A 20,113-nucleotide genomic window follows, 5' to 3' on the forward strand; every position below is an offset into this window, starting at 1 on the left:
TCACATGAAATAATTATTTACTATTGTATAATTTTCTATTGTTATTTAATTATTTATTGGATTATAATTACTGCTGGGCACAGATTAATCACATTCAAGTTTGTTTTGACATAATATATGCATTATGTATATTTATTATGTATACTGTGGGGGAAATAAGTATTGTACTTGTCACCATTTTTCTCAGAAAACATATTTCTAAAGATGCCGTTGACTTGAAATTTTCACCAGATGTTGGTAACAACCAAAGAAATCCATATATGCAAAGAAAACACTATTAATTAGTTTACAAATGAAGTTATGCATAATAAAATGAAATGACATGAGAAGTATTGAACACATGATGAAAGGGAGGTGTAGAAAGGGAGTGAAAGCCCAGACAGCAGCTGAAATCTCTCAGTAGTTATTCAGCAACCCTGTGCCCTTCCTCATTGTAAATGAATATTAGCTACATTATCAGAAAACATGAAGATGAAACCAGGGTGGACATTTCAGCAAGACATAATCCAACATACAGTTAAGGAAACTGAAATGCTTTCAGAGAAAGAAAATCAAGCTGTGGAATGGCCCAGCCAATGACCTGACTTGAACCCAATAGAAAATACTAAATAAAGATCAGATTTGAAAGACGAGACCGACAGAACCATCAAGATTTTTACACTCTGATGTAGTCTGTGAAAAACTCACACCTGAGCAATGCATGACTTCATTCTCCATATGAGAGGCGTCTTTTAGCTGCCATGACCAAAAAAGACTTATGTAAAGTTTTAAATACATTTTAGTAGTACATTATGCTTGTGTCATTTGAGTCTTTAATGTGTTTGAATTCCTTGAGCAGTGATAAACTGTTAGCAAACATCCTGATGATGTCCCCACTGGCAAGAGCGACCTCTAGATGTGTAAATATGTGCTGTGCGCTTGCATCTCAATAATACAATTGAACTTGCATCTAAAATGACAGCGGGGAGAAAAAAGCACGTAATGAAGGATCTGATAATGCTTATGTGGATGTTTGCACAAGCACTCCAGTCAAGTCATGTCATGTTCAGATTGTCTTAAAGCAAGCAGCCTTACAGCATTAAACATGAAAATAAAAAAACAACAGTGCTATTGTCACTCTTAATTAGAATTACATGTCAGTTTTCACTCATGTCTGCTCTTGATGGTCTGAGACAAAGGGAAAACCAAAGGATTTTAAAGCAGTAGTTCACTCAAAAATGAAATGTCATCATTTCCCCCTCTACTTGTTCTAAACATATTGGAGTTTCTTTCTTCTAATGAACAAGATATTTTGAAGAAAGTTGGAATATTTTTTTCCTGCTATGGACATTAATGGCTACTGGTATCCAGCGTTATTAAGATAACTTCTTAACTTCTTAAAAACTTCTCAAAGGTTGGTTATATTTTATTTTTTGAGTTACTATCCCTTTAAAACTTTATCTTATCTACATTCCAAAGATTTTTTACTCAGGGATATGTACATGCTTAATTTACTGGAATGTATATACAACATTTTATCCTACAGAAATAAAATAAAATAAATAATAATAATATTGTGACTACAAAAGATATAATATTATATATTATATTGTATATTAAACATGACACTCTACAAAAAAAAACTGTGATCACAGAAAAAACAACAACCTTATTATTATTTTTTTATTAATGGAGTAAAATGATAGGACATTTGAAGTGGAAGTTTTTGTTGCCACATATTTAATAAATATGCAGTATATATTAGATGTATTAATAAATACTGATTTCGGGCAGGGCAATATTGCAAAAAAAAAATTATTATCACGATATCATGTTTCACATCATTCGATATTGATAATTATTAAATATTTTTTAACAATACATTTAGGAATATTAGGATTTTTTAATTTTAATTTTTTAAAATTATTTTAATTTACCAACATTACCAAGGCAAACAGCTTTAATAGTCAAAAACAAAAATTGTGAATTTGAATGACTACATTACCCCCTATGCTAAATACTCTTTCAGATGGGGTGCTAGTGGCTGGATTGCACAAGAAAAGAAACCAAAAAGCCGCTCTGGTGACATCCTTACATTCTTTTTTTATTTAGAATCTCCTCACTGCTGCTATACAGCACTCATTTTTGCGTGTGCTGTTATTCTGTCATGAAGTGACATACGTGAGCACGTGGTTTCCTTCATCATTTTCCTTGGCGTCTCTCGTAACTAGGTGACCGTTTTCTCAGAGGATGACAATCGTAAACACCATTGCTGCAGCTCCGATACAAGTTTATGTAGAAAATTAAAAAGCACTGCAGTGTCTGCCGTTATTACAGAAATGTGTATATTCCATACAAAGTGTAAAGCAGATTGGTTAGTTCTGCTTGCATGAATCGCAGTGCACACTCGGAAAAGTTCAAATGTTTTTCAACTAGGTGTACCTGGAAAATGTGTGCATTTCACATAGATGCCGCTTGCACACCATGTGCGCGTCCCTCCCATGTGCACATCGTGCAAGTTTTGTGCTAGTGTAAGTCATTGGAAATGACTTACACTTACAACTTACACCCTAAGTCTGTGATGTCAAACTCCATTCCTCGAGGGCCGCAGCCCTGCACAGTTTTGTTCCAGCCCTGCTTCAACACACTTACCTGTATAGGTGTCAAACAAGACCGAAAGACTTAATTAGTTTGATCAGCTGTGTTTAATTAGGGTTGGAACTAAACTGTGCAGGTCTGCAGCCCTCCAGGAATTGAGTTTGACATCCCTTCCCTAAGCTTATTGGCACTGCTTCCAAGGAGCGCACTGAGCAGACACATTTTAGTAAAACTATAGCGCTTCATATCAACTACATACTGATTTACAAAATATATAAATATATATATATATATATATGTTTTATTTATTATTTATTTATTTTTGGACAATGGTGTTCAGTCAATAAATAATCGATACCGATACCGAATAATCGATTTTATTGCCCAGCCCTATACTGATTCTAGAAATCGTGTAATACAAAAGCATTTGCCATTCTTGGTGCAATCAGTCAACTTTGGCGGTATGGTGAGAAATGTTTTTCTGAGCTTCACTGAGGGTCTGTTTCAGTAAGGAGGATCGACAAACTCTGAGTTTAAACTTGAACTCTTAGTTGAGTTACTCTGAGATTTGGTTTCAGATCAGCTGAATAGAGTTAGTTCAGTAAACTTATGAGTAAGCCGAATATGAAAGATGTACACCATGACTATGAAAAGCCATGATTAATGGTGCTCCAATATTAGGATTCACCATGGCAACGACACCTAACAAAAAGATATCTGGTATCCCATAGGCAAAAAAACATGTTTTTTTTTTCTTATTTTGCTAATGATCTGCCATCATGGTTAGAAAAACAGACCAGTGGCTATTTATACTGAATGCAATTAGAATACTTTCTTATTGATAGATCCTATTTACAGAAAGCTCAGTAGCTCTAGACGATTGAGCTCAGTATACATCATATTCCATGTAAAAGTAGCAGATCTTTGCAGTGTAAATATTAATTTAATCGATTTTATACTAGCAGATACATACTATTTGCACCTCATATTGTAGATTAACAGGATGCAATAATAGCAGTGGAAACATTCATTAGGCAATTCCACAGAACATCTGCTTCATTTTAATTGAAAGAAAAAACTGAAGTGATATGAGAAGGCAGAAGTTTGTACTTTAAAAAGATATATCATATGTACTTTAAAAATGTGTAATATTTAAAAAATAAAATAGTGTACTTTGTAATAGACAAATTCTAAGCACTTTTGCTTAAATTCGCATTAAAAATATTTTTGTTACCAAAGCGATGGATAATTTTATTTACAGTTTTTCTCAGTGGCTTCGGTGCATTTCTCACAACACTATTTACATTTGCACAACAGTTGATGCACTTCTCAAAACAATTAGTGCAAACTGCTAAACCTAGTTGACATCCTGCAAAAGTGTGTCACTTGCTCAAAATGGAGAGCTCATTCCTCAAAAGCAAGTATTCGTGTCAATGAAAGTGTCAGTATCCTCAAGATGAAAAGTTCCGACTCCATTGTTTATGACAAAGATAGTCAAATAGCTTTGTCATGTTTTTGTTATGACAGTTTACTCTGTACATTTTTTCCAATGCAAAAAAGTCAGATTTTGGTGACACTTCCTGAAAATGCTGAAGACCGTAGTAGATACTATTTGCACAGCCATTCAAAAACTACAGTAATGTTAGACATCACTGCAATTAGTGAGGTATCTGAGTACAAGACACTGAATATGTATATTTCACATTTTTACTGCATATACTCTTTGCAATTCAATTTTGTCACAGCATTGTGCAAAAGAATAAATGCACCCTAATTTACACCAAACATAAACTTCCTTTGGGTAGAGCTGTGCACAACTTTAAACTATATTGAAATACATGCTGGAACCAAACCTACAACATGCATAGATCTGTAAATTGTTCAATATAGAAGACCTTTCATTAAAGGATTTAAAATCTTAAAATTAAAATTTGCTTGACAGATTTTGACCACTACTTCAACATTTTTGTATGTAATGACTCAAGTAAGGAAATGAGGACTGTTAGTTTTATATGGAATGACTATTCAGCATTCAAGTTTAGTTAATTTTGACTGACGTAAGTAAATGATAATGTTATAAAACAGCAGAGAGTTGTATGAAAGCAATTGATGCATGTCCTAAAGCATTTGCAATTTGTTGGAAAGAATAAGAAACTGCAACTATGATGTGCACAAATGACTAATTGTTTTGAGAAATGCATTAACTGTTGTGCAAATGTAAATAGTGTTGTGAGAAATGCACCAAAGCGACTGAGAAAAACTGTAAAGAGATAGACTTCCCAAAATTAAAATGTGGTTGTGAACCTTAATGAATTTCTGCTGAACACAAAAGAAGATATTTTGAAGAATGCTGTTTGCATGGGACCCATCAACGTCCATAGTTGGACAAAAAATTACTATGGATAACAATGGGTCCCAGCAACCATATTTTTTCCAAAAAATCTTCTTTTGAGTTCATCAGATAAGAGAAACTCAAATAGATACAAATAGAAAGTTTAGGGTGAGTAAATGATGATATAATTTATAATTTTGGTTGAGCTATCTCTTAAAGTAAAATGCAAACAGTTATGAAAAGCGTAATGAAATAAAGATTGCATCTAATATCTTCTAATAAAAAAAGTTCCATCTTGGTTTAATACGTTTTAAATATTTGTTCTTGAAATACTTAAGAAATGCATTTTGCATTGTACATGTGTGAATGAATGTATTATTTAAACGCCACTTGCTGTTTAAAAAGGGAGAGCAGAGCAAAAGAAACTATGGGTTCTCTGATGAAAACCTACTCCTCACCCGGGCTGCGTTTCCTAAAACCATCGTTTGCCAACCAAGGTCGCAAGTTCCATCGTTACAATCATAGTTAGTTGATTTGATGTTTCCCAAATCCACCGTTCCAACGAACATTCGCAAACCTCTTGAGCTGTAGTTAGAAGCATAGTTCCTGGCTGTGTTCTAATCCCAGTTAACCCCCATGCCCTATTCTTGTAAAAAATTCCAACATTTAAACTTGGAATTATTTTAAAAAAGCATTAAAGTCATCCCTCATGTGTGTAATTTGCTTTTACAGTTCAGTTTTAGAGATCTTCATGTTTACAATTGCGCTCCCTTCGCAGTGCACTTTAAAAAACATTGATGTCATTTTGAACGCAGCCGTGGCTCATGATGAAAGCTATAGGTGACCTATTATTTAAAAGAGGAATGGATGTTACGTCTCTAAAGCTTGTGAAAACAAAAAAAAAAAAACATAGCATACGTTAATGTTTTTCATTTATAGTAGGTTATTTATTAAGAAATGTATCTGTACTGTATATGACATGGGCATGTTTGATTAAAACATTTCTGCATGTGGCTTGCATCTGTCAAATTGTAAAACTAGACTTAAAAATAAATAAACAATATCCTACTTAATAATAATAATAATAATAATAATAATAATAATCATCATCATCATCATTAATAATATTATTATTAAAGTAGGTTTTTTATTTCCTAATAAATAATAAATATTAAATTTCATTTCTTAATAAATCGCCTTATTATTTATTTATTTATATGATTTATATATGCTAATAGAATACGTGTTGGCTTTTGGAAGTGATTTTATGTTTTAGAATATAATATGTAGTGTTCTCAATATTTGTAAAGGATACATAGGCCCTATATGCGCCGTTTACATCAATTCATATTTAAAACGAGTGCATGTTTTTACCAAAACTAATATTGGATTTTTTTAAACATGCGTGCGTGTGTAAAACAATATCATTTGCACAAAGAAATTATGGGGTTCTTCTCTTAAGAAGTTGTGACTCGACCCCGTTCAGAGCATCATTATGAGCATTTTACATTATAACGAACATTGTTCAAACGATGGATCTGCGACAGAGAATCTACGAGTTTTGGGAAACACTCGTCACTACTTCGTTCTTTTCCCAAATGATGCATCATACTATGATTGTTCAGCCGCGAGTTACATCGTTGTTTGGGAAACGCACCCCAGGTATGTTCATGGAGTAAGTTACCATGATGACTGTCTCTGAATATAAGTTGCCTCCGTTTTAGAATGGGCTTGACATACCTCCCATTCTAAAACAAAAAACCCAGGATTTCCCTCATTTTTGAGTTATCCTATTTAGAGTTTCACTTAATCTCCTTTCTGAAATTTGTCCCTAAGATGTCTTACCATCACAATTTTTTTAATCTACTGGCACTCCTAATATCACACTATAGACCTTTTTCGTAGAACGCAAAATTACCCATTATGCTTTGTGTGTATGCGCAAGGAGGATGCTACAAACCTCTGGTTGGCAGCTGATGAGTATACAGGGTGTCTGCGGGGTCTTAAAAGGTATTAAAAGTTGATAAATCAATTATGTGAGGAAAAAAGGCCCTTAAAAGTTATTTAAAAATGTCTTAATTGCGTTTTTACAACATCTTAGGTTTTGTTTAAGCATTGTCCAAAGTGTTCAACTCCAAAAAAGCATACATATATTTATTTTCCTCCTAATATTAATGATGGTATGCTCAATCGCTGAAATCGCTGTTTCTTCCGAGCTTATCTGAGTTCTGTTGCATGGTTGTTCTCCATTCATTTATTTAACTACAACTGTTTATTAGCAACTCTTTATTAAGTTAAAGGTTTGATACTGATTACTACTTGAAGTGGCGATGAGGTCTTAAAACATTCTGAGAAGGTCTTTAAAAAGTCTTAAAAAGGTATTGAAATTATCTTTAGGATTCCTGCATATACCCTGGTATAAACAGTCACAATCGGACAGCTTTGAAAGATATTTCTGATCTATTTTACTTGCTTTTAACGTCTTTCAACTAATACTGCTGTCAATCAGCACCACCTTCTGGACTGTTTATTTTAAACAGTGATTTTAAATGTGATCTAATGGGATGGAAAACAACAGCTGTGAGGTATATTTCCCTCGTTGCCAGGCGGCATCTTTGTCGTGTTATTGCTAAAGTGATCATTTTCTCTTTGAATCACAAATATATAACCAGCCCAAACAATTGTAGTTCACCAAAATGTTTGACACACACAGAGCCTGTACTGTCACACTAACACATTCGAATTAGTGTCACAAAATGAAAATAAAGTGGCATTTTGAAATGACAGAAAAACACATACCATGGTAAATACTACACAATACAAACTAAATGAAACATAAACTAATCCCGATTAGATTTAACATGCAAATCAGCCGGAGTAGGATCAGTAACATACTTTTATTGGTAATTTTTGGAAATATGCTTTGTGTTGACACCCACTTGAGAAATGCTGATCAGGCTGATGACAATTCTTAACGGAAGTTCTAAGCACCCTACCGGAAGGCGCTGGCCACTATTGGCATTCCTTCATTTAGCAATGAAGAAAAAAGTCTATATGTTCACTTGAATTACAATCACAGAAAATTATTTTATTGATTTATTTTAATTGATAGTTCACCAAAAAAATAAATATTCTGTCACGTTTACTCTCTAATTTTTTTATTTTTTTATTTATATACAGCTTTGTGGAAAAATATAACTTTCACACACTGTAAAACCCAAAAAATTGAGGTAACTCAAACCATTTGAGTAAACCGATTGCAACAAACCATTTAAGTTCAAAAGCTAATCTTAATGAGTACTGTGAACTTAATCTATTTGAGTAAACGAAGCAATTTGAGCACAGTAAAGCCCAATAAATAAAGAGAACTTAAACCAACTGTACTGTACTGAGTACTGTAAAACCCAATAAGTTTAGGCAACTCAAACCATATGAAGAAACCGATTGTGACAAACCATTTGAGTTAAAAAACAAATCTATATGAGCACTTTCAACTTACTCCATTTGAGTTGAAGTAATGAGGTATTTAATTACCTTCAACACTGAGTTCAAAACTCTTTTCAAACGAGTAGAATTAACTTTCAGTAAATTTTGAGTTCACTACACTCATTTCATTTGATAAAGTTGACTGTTGAGTTTTACAGTGCAGTCTTGTTTTTCTATTATGCATGTCAATGGTTACAGTTTTCAGCATTTTTCAAATATCTTCTTTTGTGTTAAAGAGAAGAAAAAAAACCTCATAAAGGTTTATAACCACCTAAGGTTGAGTAAATGGTGAGAAAGCTTTAATTTTTGGGTGAACTATCCCTTTAACAAAATGCGCAACACTGACTCAAAACAAAAAATCTCTGGACATAAGGCGACATCTGATCATTTTATTTTAAGAAGTAGTTTTGTTTGCTTTTTAAAAGCTAATCTATTTTTTTGATTCAATTACTTCATTCGCTGCTTTTATCTCAATAGTTTTGATCTCATTTTTCAGTATGTGATAATGACACCATATCAGCTGGTGGAGGAGATGAGAATGCAACCTGTTATCCCTGTTGGCAGTGTCATCATCTTTTTGACTTTGTTTTCTGATCTCCATCTGCTCTTAGCTCATTTGAACCATCCACACTGAAAATGGATGGAACATAAGTTGATCTGTCCGTCCGGTTTATAGACGTCTGCAGCCTCTCTCTGAGTCATTCTCTCTTACTCTTAATACCCCCTCATCTAGATGGCTTAAGTGGGTGCTTGCATTTTTAAAAAGAATTGCATGGTGAACACATACAGGTTTGTGCCGTGTTAGTTCAACCGTCGCAGTCGGTTGCGTCAGATGACTGTAATACGGACCCCCGCGTCGTGCCCTTGGTAACTGTGAATGTTATTTTGAATTGACTGTGACATGAACTAACTCCTTGAGTGGGTTTTTACACCGTGTTAGAGCTATCGGCATCGGGGTGATTCCTCTCGAGGAAGCTGAAACTTGTTTGTTCTTTTTAGTGTGTATAAAATATTAAAGGCCTTTATATGGAGTGCGTTGATACAAGAGCAAATACACTGAAACACTGGATATTTTGATATTCAAACCTAGATATAAACACACTTTTTTAATATTAATATTTAAAGGGAATGACAAATAGTGAAATGCTACAATAACATTTGGAATTCAGTATTTATGCCTCATTCAGACTATAGCAGCGACTTGCCTGTCACTCTGGGTGGTGACCTGCTGCAAACGCAGGTCTGTGTGTACGTATATCAAAGTCCCTTTAAGGCAAGTCATTTCACTCGGCAGCCATCTTTGAAATGCCTCTCAGGCAGTATGTTCAGGCATTCTGTCTGAATGGGGACACATCAAATTCTCCAAAATTGCTTGCCAAGCTTATGATTGAATTTCATAGTAGGAATCACCACTAAAATTGAACAACAACGGTCCCTTTTATTTCTAAACGTCCAAATCTCACAAAATCTGCAGAAACTCACGTCTGGTCCAAGCCCCTCCCCCAGAGTATTATCAGTCTATAGCGATTGATGATTAGCTTCTCTACTAGAAGGCGGGCTATTTTCACCATATAGCGATTGATAATTGGCTCTTGTACTAGAAGGCGGGCTATTTTCACCATATAGCGATCGATGGCTCTTATACTAGCAGGCAGGGCTTTATTCGCCATATTGACAGTTGCACTTTTCCACATTCAAAAAGATACGAATGACATGTCTTGTGTATTTTGCTGCTTATTAATAGTCATTAGGGATGTAGAACAAGATCATGCAGAATATTCATTCATTCATTAATTCATTTTCTTTTCAGCTTAGTCCCTTTATTAATCTAGGGTCGCCACTAGGCATAGGCCGTTATAAGATTCTGACGGGATGATAACCTTGGATAAAAATATCACGGTTTCACGGTATCGCGGTATTGTGCTTACTCCTCTAAAATATATTCTTTTTAAATGTCTGGGTAAAAAACTAAAACTTTTTTCCACTTTTAACAATATATTTTATTTTTAGAAATGTTTATAATATTATGGAGCAGTAAGAATGTCAGGCTAAATAATTCAAAAGAATCATTGACTTCTGTTGTCTTCATTCATTTCAAAAACACTAATTTCTTTACAATTTAAAATGGCATCTTTGGATATTTTTTCTACTTTTGTCCTAAAAACAAACAAAAAAAATGTAAATAAAAAATATTACGGTATTACAGAAAATTTTTAAAACCTTGACTCTTCCAAACCGCGGTATACCTTAAAAAAAGGTTGTTCTCCCATGACTAGTCGCCACAGCGGAATGAACTGCCAACTTATCCAGCACATGTTTTTACTCAGTGGATGCCCTTCCAGCTGCAACCCATCACTGGGAAACACACACGCACTACAGTCAATTTTAGCATACCCAATTCACCTGTACCAAATGTCTTTGGACTTGTGGGGGAAACGGAGGAAACCCACGCAAACACAGGTAGAACATGCAAACTCCACACAGAAATGCCAACTGACCCAGCATCGAACCTGACCTCCAACTGACCAACTGACCTCGAACCAGTGACCTTCTTGCTGTGAGGCGAACGTGCTACCCACTGCGCCACCGCTTTACCCTCATGCAGCATATGTACTTTATAATGACAAATAAATATGTATTTTATAAGCACAATCAACATCTTAATAATAGGCAGGTTAGCCACTAGTTAATGAAAATTGCTACTTAAACTAAAGTGTTACCAAATGTTTTATTGCATTGTATTTCTTTATTTATTTATTTTTGAATATCAGAACAGTTCCATCCTCTGGGATATTTTTAGGAGTATGTAGTCAAAAATATTAAAGTAAATTATATTTTAGAAATGAAGAGTTCAGATGCAAAAACCTCTAATTGCCATCTAAAATTTTATTTTTTATCAGGCTCAAAATTGTAGGTTTTAGTAATATTACTTTTATGGCAAAGAAAAAGTCCTTTTCATAGTCTTTAATGTAAAAGAACTCAACAAACAAAGCAGTCTGAGAAAAATGTTCATTTTCGATGGAAATTTTAGGCGGGTTTTTGCATCTGAACTCTTCGAATGCAAAACATACAAATTTGTGAAGAGCTTTATTAGCTATCGGTCAGTAGCATTTTAAATAAATAATTAAATATTTGAACACAAAACTATCACCATAATGGTAACCAAAATTGCATTTACATTGCATAATACATATATTCATTGCATTCATATATTCATGAAATTTTTGTTACTTGAAGCAAATACATTTTGCATTATTCTTTTAATATTAGCAAGTAAACATTATATTATTTAAATATTATGTGATTAATTACACGACCAGTGCTTGAGCATCATTTGGGGTCTGTCAGTAGACATGATTGCCTACCTGATTTTTGTCAAAAGGCGGAGGTGGTTGCCTTGTAATTCTTTATACAGGACAATCTCTGTCATATATCCTTTTTTAAATTTAACTTTGTCAGTAACTTTCATCATTACTCAGATCAGATTAGCTGATGTGTCTGTTCTCACTCCTCTCACTAGGTGGCGATGCAGGCTGTGACGGTTCCCCAAATTCAAACTCAGACAGCAGTTGATCTGTCTTCCCTGCTTCAGCAGAAGAAAACTATCCAGGCGGATGCCCCGCGTGTGCTGTACCAGTGCGCTGACTGCGAGGTCCTCTTCGATGCTCTGTCGCTGTGGCAGCAGCACCGTAAGATGGGTTGTTGCCTCGAGACAGGACCTTCAGGAGAGCAAAGTGGAGAAACATATGAAGCAGTAGCCCAACCGCAGCCTAGCCAAACAGAAAACGAGAATGCCGAGCAGGAACAGAATACGTCTGAACAAACCCAGGTCAACGAAGTGGCAGAAATTAGGTTCGAGATCGCTAGTCAGGGGTCGGTGGAAGTTGCTGGAAAAGTAGCAGCGCCTGCGACCTCTGAGGAGGAAGAATCGAGCAACAGTGTCCCGAAGGAGGCCTTGGCCACCCAAGAGGCTTCATCTGTGGAGACCTCAGTTGAGGCAAGCAGTCCCGCCACGAGGCGTAGGGGGCAGAAGAAGGCCAAACCCCCGTCCAGCCTGCTCTGTGTGGAGTGTGGTCAAAGCTTCAGTCTGGTTCCAGAGCTTGTGACTCACCGCAGGACTCAACATGGCTTGAAAGATGCCATACACCGCTGTGCTGTCTGTGGAGAGGGCTTCCTTAACACCACGCTTTTCCTTTACCACCGCAGGCAGCACCGTTCAGAGGTGGAGGAGGAACCCAGGCAGGCTTCATCTGCCATCCCTCAGATCTCCACAGCCATGCTGGAGGCCCCAGGAGAGGGTCTCCTGCTTTTGGCAACAGCTGGAGAAGGCCAGAGCCTAATGGAGGTGACCACTCTGGAGCAAACCATCACAGAGACCCCTGTAGCGCAAGTGGAGGTTGAGCTGGAAGGCAATGAGATACGAGGAACCGAACAGGAGCCCGTGGTTGAAGGAGCAGAGATATTGGTGGAGAAGACTGTGGAGATGTTAGAGGAGCATGAAGCATCGAACCAGGAGGTAAAAATGGAGTTGGTCATTGAGAAGGTTGAAGGAAATGTGCAAATGGAGAAGAGTGGTGAGGAGGAGGAGATCCAGGATGCGGTGGAGAGTAACCCCTCAGAGGAAACATCCACTGCTTTTCTCTGCCATCAGTGTGGATCTGTATTTGACAATGATCAGGAGCTGGCCAAGCACCGTAAAGCTGAGCACGGTCTGGAGGCGGCGCTGCACACTTGTGGAGACTGTGGGGCTGAGTTTATGAGTACCACACAGTTCCTGTACCATCGGCGGGAGCATAAGAACACAACTGCTGGACATCCAGCCACTGCTGAAGTCAAAAGCAGACTCTACATTACTGCAGCTTCAGGTATTGTGAAACATGAATCTCAGACAATCAGGTCAGACTGAGTCCATAAAGCAGTCCTAAAGAGACCAAGCTAAGTAGGATATCTGCACATGTGCTATGGTTTTACTAACTGATAATGAAACTTCAAGTTGCAGCCTGCACAGGATAGTCTTAGGATAATCAGACCTGAGTAAATGTGGATTTTGCCAAATGAAGTCATTAATTAATTGAAATTCTGTCCTGATTTAAACAATTGTAATTACTAGGGGTGCAACGATTCAATCTACTCACGGTTTCGGTACGATACAAATGCTATGCTTAGAAAAAAACTCCCTACAGAACAATTCAAAGAACAATAAACATATTTATTGGGTAACAAACAACTGACAATGCAACAGCTTCAAACATGACTGTAGATTTGCATATTCTCGCATTGATTAAAAGAAGGGCTTTTAGAAAATTGTATGTTCAAATTAATTGCATAAGAAAATAAACTTAGATTTCCCCTTTTTCTATTTTACATCTCGACTCAACATCTCAACCATTTACGCAGATAATAATTAAGTCAACACATCTTAATAACTGAGCACTTTATTTCTGTTTACATCATGCTTGCTTTACCAAGGCAACAACGCATTTCTAATTATAATTTCTTTAGGATTTTATTATGATTCCAGAGAGTTCTGTTTCACTTGGCACCATCGTAGTGCATGAAACTTAAGCAAAGAAAGAGTGTTTGGCTCTTCTCTTTTAATTCAGCGGGAACGGTCAGTCGAGAAGAAAACTGTTCTTAGAAGACAGCAGGTAAACAGAGTGAATAGCGCGAGTGATTGGTGTGGAAGAACACCCAGAAGGAGCTGGACTGAAGTAACAGACCCGTTGAAAGTCTGTGTACATATGTGACGCTTCTGGGTCTGGACACGGACCTCGATCCGCCTGTTAGTGACCACCGATCTTTGCAACAACAACAAAAGATGCCATTCGTTATGTTTTTGTGTCTGTCTGAATTTATATTGAGTGTCTGTTGAAACACTGACAGCAATGCGCTATGATTTGGCCTCACCTGTGCATTTGCTCTTTATCTCCTTCACCTGCCATGCTGAAACACACAGAAACTCCACACACACACACACTCACACGTGAGGAAATGTGATGTCAACAACAGATTTACGTACTGAGAGGTGATTGGACAGGTCTTCGCATGTGCATTGAATGGCAAAAGGTAATCGGAAGCGTACAAAGGTGGAACTGCTTTATTGCATTTGTTTTTATTTACAAAACAATATTAATAATGCATATTCTGAACCGCACATCACAGGACAAACCATGGGAGAACAACGGAATGATACCCATTTTTATTTTTTTTTTTACCAAGAACCGTTGCATCCCTAGTAGTTACTATTGACTTCCATTGTGATGAACAAAAACACATTGGAGATATTTGTTTAAAACTTCTTAAATGTTGTGTTTACTTTATGGTCCACAGAAGATGGGAAATTTTAAAGATCTTAAAGTTTTAAAGTGCTTAACTATGTATAAGTATCAGCAGAACCAAATTAGTTACTTAAATCAGAGGTTTTCAAATTGTGATTAAGGACTCCATGAAATTGTTGTTGACCAAGTTGGAATTTGCTTAAAGGTGCCGTATGTAAGTTTTTGACTCCTCTAAATCATTAAAATACCATAACATGTTTGCAGATATTGCTAAGTGTACATTCTTGTTTATCTGAAAAACAATACTGAAGTCAGATATTCTGCTTTGAAAATGTGTTTTCCGTGCCGGAGCGCTGTCTTTGTTTTGGTTCTTTTAACCTGCCCAATGCCAGTTTAGCCAATTATATTTCAGCACCCCGGGTTGCCTTGTTGGAAAACTGCATATTTCATACATTCAAGTAGGAAGGCTCTCAAAGCAAGCACTCTTGACCGAAATGCAACCGCTGGTGGACAGTAGCAGACTCCGAAATGACACATATTCAGAGTTCAACATGAGGTTACTAATTAGCAAATTATATAAATATTACCAACGTAAACATTAGGTGAGCAGTTTTTTCATTGTAACCTCATGTCCAGACGATACACGACAGAAATTTAAATACAGCCATTCAGAAGCACAGAATATGCTTCTTCAAAACTTAACATGAAATGGTTAAGTTTATAATCTAATGTATACTTATTTAACCTCTTTAACATTATTAAATGTAGATGCTTAATCACTGATATGTGTTGGTTTGCACTATTTCACAGTTTAAAAATTCAATTTCAAACGCTTTATTTTCAAAATCTATAGGTGAACTATCTGCTGCTGTATATTAGTAATATGGCAATAAAAGTCATGTAAAATGGCATTCAAACTCGCATTATTAGCATTTAACACTGAATAAAGCACATGAGGTGTACCTGAGGTGATCATTCCCAGGTTGCTCAATCTGGCAACCTGCGCTTGCTTTGGTTCAGGAATGCAATACCTAGTTCAACCACTGGGTGTCAAACTACATACTGCACCTTTAATAAATATGTACCTTATATTGTAATGTATTATTATAACTTTCTCTATGATATTATATTTAAAATATAATGATGGCAAATGCAGAATTTTCAAGAATAGTTCTTCTTCAGAAGAGTAGTCTTCAGGATCACCTCACTTAATCAGCATTTCACATCCTTCATAATGTTTAAGCCTGAAACGCATCAAGTTAATTTCCTATTACATGGACCATCTCTTCCATTTACATTTCACATTAACAAAAGTGTTTCTGTCACCAGCAACAGGAGCAGCAGCAGCAGCAGACGGTGGTCTTGAAGCCCCCGCAAAACTGAGCCGTGAATGGTCACGCACCGCTCTGCCCCACGAGTGCCCCCATTGTGGCCAGGGCTTTACTCGCCGCAGCCGTCTGCGTGAGCATGTGTTCCAGCACACGGGCGAGAAACTCTTCAACTGCAAAATCTGCAAAAAGAGCTTCCCGTCTCCGGCCAACCTGCTGCGTCACAGCCTCATCCACGGAGGATCCCGCATCTACAGCTGCCCCATCTGTGACAAGCGCTTCTTCCAGCCCACGTCCCTCAAACGCCACATGATGACTCACCAGGGGGGAGTCCAGGAGCGCAGGACCCGAGGCAGAGGGAAAGGCAGGGGACCATCAAGTGATGGCCGTCTGCACATCTGCCCCGAGTGTCCGGCCAGCTTCAAGTTAGAGTCCCAGCTAAAGAGTCACAGGTTTGTGCACCTTTTAAAAAAAATATATTTAAATTAATCATTTTTTTTCAGGGATGATTTAAATATATTAAAAAAAATTTATTGATAATTTAACAATATTTTACTTAAGGTTGTTGTGGTGTTACTTTGTTGGTTGAGGGATCATTATATTTATCATAGTCATTTATTCAAATGATTTGTTCAAAATGGCTGGTTCATTTAGAAATTAAGCAAATCTTTTGTAAAAGTTTCTATGTTTAAAATTAAATTAAAATTATGTTTAAAAATTAAATTAAAATTGTTTAAAATTAAAATTAAATTAAAATTATGTTTAAAAACTGATCAATCACGAACAAAAGACCCTAATGTTGCTCTGATGTGAACAAATATTCTGCTCTGGCTTTGTTTGAAGCTTTTAGCACTGGCGTAATTGATAAAACAAATTGATTCAAATATTATATATATTATGTGTGTGTGTATATATATATATATATATAGGTTCAAGACACCGTAGAACAAATTTGTGTGTGTTGAGCATCAGTTAAGACAACCTTCGCAGCTGTTAGCTTTAATTGTAGGGAAAACTGGAGAATTTTGAGCTTTTGCCAGCTAATTTCATCTTTCGACTTTAAAATAATTTTTGAGGCTGGATCAGAATCAGTGACAAATCTGCCATTGGAGTGATGACGTGTCGGGTTTCTCATTATTATTCATAGCTGAGTTTTCTTATACTATGAGAAGACCCTGCTTCTTAATTATTCATGAGAGCACATGCTTTCCGAAGGCAAAGCAGACCTGCCAAGCTGTGACACCCAATGACTGGGTGAGACCACGTCTGCGTACGGCAAGCAGTATTTAGGCGTTCATGAAGGGCCATAACATTGTGTTGGTTTCCATGATTCACGGGGTTTGTTGCATGTGTTTCCCTGCCATGCTGTCAGGGTCGATACAGCAAAGCTGTTGGTTTGCAGCAAGCATTTTTGTCGAGAGAGCTGTACGAGAATTGGAGAATGGTGGACTTTGTCTTTTAACAGTTGAGTTTGTTACCATTCATTTTAAACTATTATGTTTAGAAATGTGTTGAAAACATCTGCTCTCGGCAAGGCAGTGGCGCAGTAGGTAATGCTGTCGCCTCACAGCAAGATGGTCGCTGGTTCGAGCCTCGGCTGAGTCAGTTGCCGTTTCTGTGTGGAGGTATTCTCCCTGCGTTCGAGTGGGTTTCCTCCGGGTGCTCCGGTTTCCCCCACAGCCCAAAGACATGCGGTACAGGTGAATTGGGAAGGCAAAATTTTCCGTAGTGTATGAGTGTGAGTGAGTGTGTATGGATGCATCCCAGAGATGGGTTGCGGCTGGAAGGGTATCCGCTGCGTAAAACATGTGCTGGATACGTTGGCGGTTCATTCTGCTGTGGCGACCCCGGATTAATAAAGGGACTAAGCCGAAAAGAAAATGAATGCATGAATGAAATCTGCTCACTGTTAAACAGAAAATGGGGAAAAAATTAACCGGGGGGCTAATAATTCAGGGGGCTAATAATTCTGACTTCAACTGTAGATGGCGATAGGAACATATTTTCACTAGATGATCTGAATAAAACTCTATTTAGATAGATTACATTAGATAGACTTAGGTGATCAAGCCTTTTTATGCATAGCATCTGCATGAAATATAAATTAGAAGCATATATAAATGTGACAGAGCACAAATAAAAGTTAAATAAACTGGGGAGTCTAACAGTATTCATATACAGAAATTAAACAATCAAGCATGTAAAATGACATCAGTGCTTCCCACAGGTTTAAAATATACTTGCGGTGGTAGCTGGATTGAAACGCACCGTTTACCCACATCACATAAGTGGTTAACTATATGCAACAAACAAAGCATGATTTCATTTTTAATAATAATTGTATTTATTGTGCCATTGTTATACACAGTTTCTTTTCAATGGGTTTAGGTAATAAAAAAAAAGACTTGAAATAAAAAAAGAAATCCTTTATGCTATTCAGGAGCCATGTGCACCCACTGACGGATGAAATCTGCTTCTCTCTCTCCTTTAAGTTCAAAGCAAACTTGAATGGCAAAGCATTTTAGATATCTATATAAAATAGTATATGTAATATATTAACATCATCAAATTAATAAAATAATCAGCTCAGGAGAAATAAATGACAGAAAAGGTAATGAATGAGTAGATTTAAAAAAAAAAGGCAAATGCATTGATTAACCATTACTAATGATGTACATATATTTTGCAGCCAGTTTAGATAGCGTTTCGTCCTCTTTGAGTATGTAGTAAAGTTTTCTGAGCCGTTTAGATTAATGAATCTACTGTTTACTTTTTCTCTTGGTATCGTGGCTGTGCGTGCGCTGTCAGCTGTGAAATCAGGCCGACCGTACAAGTAAAGTCTATGTGTGGGAAGCACTGAACATGGTCATTGTATAAATAATTTAATACAATAATATAAAAGTAATATTTAATAATATCTTCATCTTTTAATCTTTAATAAATAAACGAATCCTGTGATGTGACTATTGCGGAGACGCACATTGCGATATCGATGCTCAAATGATGTAATGTTCAGTCCTAGTGTAAAATCAGTATTGGATTTGTGATTGTAAATGAAGTTAATGGTATTCACAACAGGATTTGTTATGTATTTTCTCTTTAACTTTTCCCTGCCATAGATGCAATATCTTTTTCAATTGAGAGACGATGCTTTTCACACCATTGACTTGTTTTTACAGCAATCCGTGTTTAAGGTGTGTTAAGGGGATCCCTAGGGCATGTCCTAAATGAGTTAAGGGACTTCGTGGTCTCTCGGGTTTTAAATACAAAGACGGTCAAAGTAGATCAGATTGCATGTAACAATGACAAGGTAGCCTTTACAGTTAAAGAGGCAGGCGTTGATGGACTCTGATCACTCATGTTTCAATCTCATCGGGCTGAAGAAGTCAATAAGAGAGATCCTCGATAACCCGTCAGTCTCGCTTTCTCTTTCTTTCAGCATTGTCCGTTCTTTATCAGGACTCACCACAGCGGAATGATCCGCCCCTGTCGATCTGGATGTTATAGACGTGTCTGTATTTTACACACTCTCACACACACACTTTGTCAAAAATGTTGTATTTTTGATTAGAGGTGTAAACCTACACTGGTTTCACAGGTCGGTTTGGTTATTATTATCATGCTATCAATTCGGTTGAACTCGAGATCTCGATGCATCTTGGTGCATTGACGATGCTTTCATATATAATGGTCCATACACAATTTGATATTTTACTTTACAGCACAACAATTATTGTATTAAAATGTATAAATATATTTATATTTATATATTATTTGTAATACAATTAGCCCTTTAATACAAACAGTCAGATAAAAACCTTTAAAAACTCAAGTAAATGCACAGAACAACATGAGCATTCATAGCAAATAAACAAATATAATTATCCCACTCGCTTTCTGAGCCTTGTCTAGTGAGCTCGTACACCCCTATGATTGATCGCACGCTCAACAGAAAGGGCTGCGATTGGCTCTAATGCTCTGGCAATGTTCACTGATGAGTGACACTGATAAACAGCAGTGGCGATCACAGCTGGTCCATGATATACGCGGTGGAGAAAACTCTGCAGACACGCGCTCGTGTCTGTATCCAGAAGTCTCGCTGTAACAGCCGA

At 36.7% G+C, this 20,113-nt stretch overlaps 1 protein-coding gene across 3 annotated transcripts in view; it reads left to right on the top strand.

The window, feature by feature from the left end:
* Nucleotides 1–20,113, top strand: part of znf574 (zinc finger protein 574) — a 62,174-nt gene that overhangs the window by 14,593 nt on the left and 27,468 nt on the right. For 2 of the 3 annotated variants that reach the window (XM_056474941.1, XM_056474942.1), the window contains exons 3-4: nt 11,916–13,260; nt 16,003–16,453. In XM_056474941.1, the coding sequence (XP_056330916.1) occupies nt 11,916–13,260; nt 16,003–16,453 (1,796 nt within the window). The remainder of the gene's footprint in view (nt 1–11,915; nt 13,261–16,002; nt 16,454–20,113) is intronic. The other variant, XM_056474943.1, reaches the window with a different exon arrangement.

The sequence above is a fragment of the Danio aesculapii genome, chromosome 16 (assembly GCF_903798145.1).
Source record: "Danio aesculapii chromosome 16, fDanAes4.1, whole genome shotgun sequence".
NCBI lineage: Eukaryota > Metazoa > Chordata > Actinopteri > Cypriniformes > Danionidae > Danio > Danio aesculapii.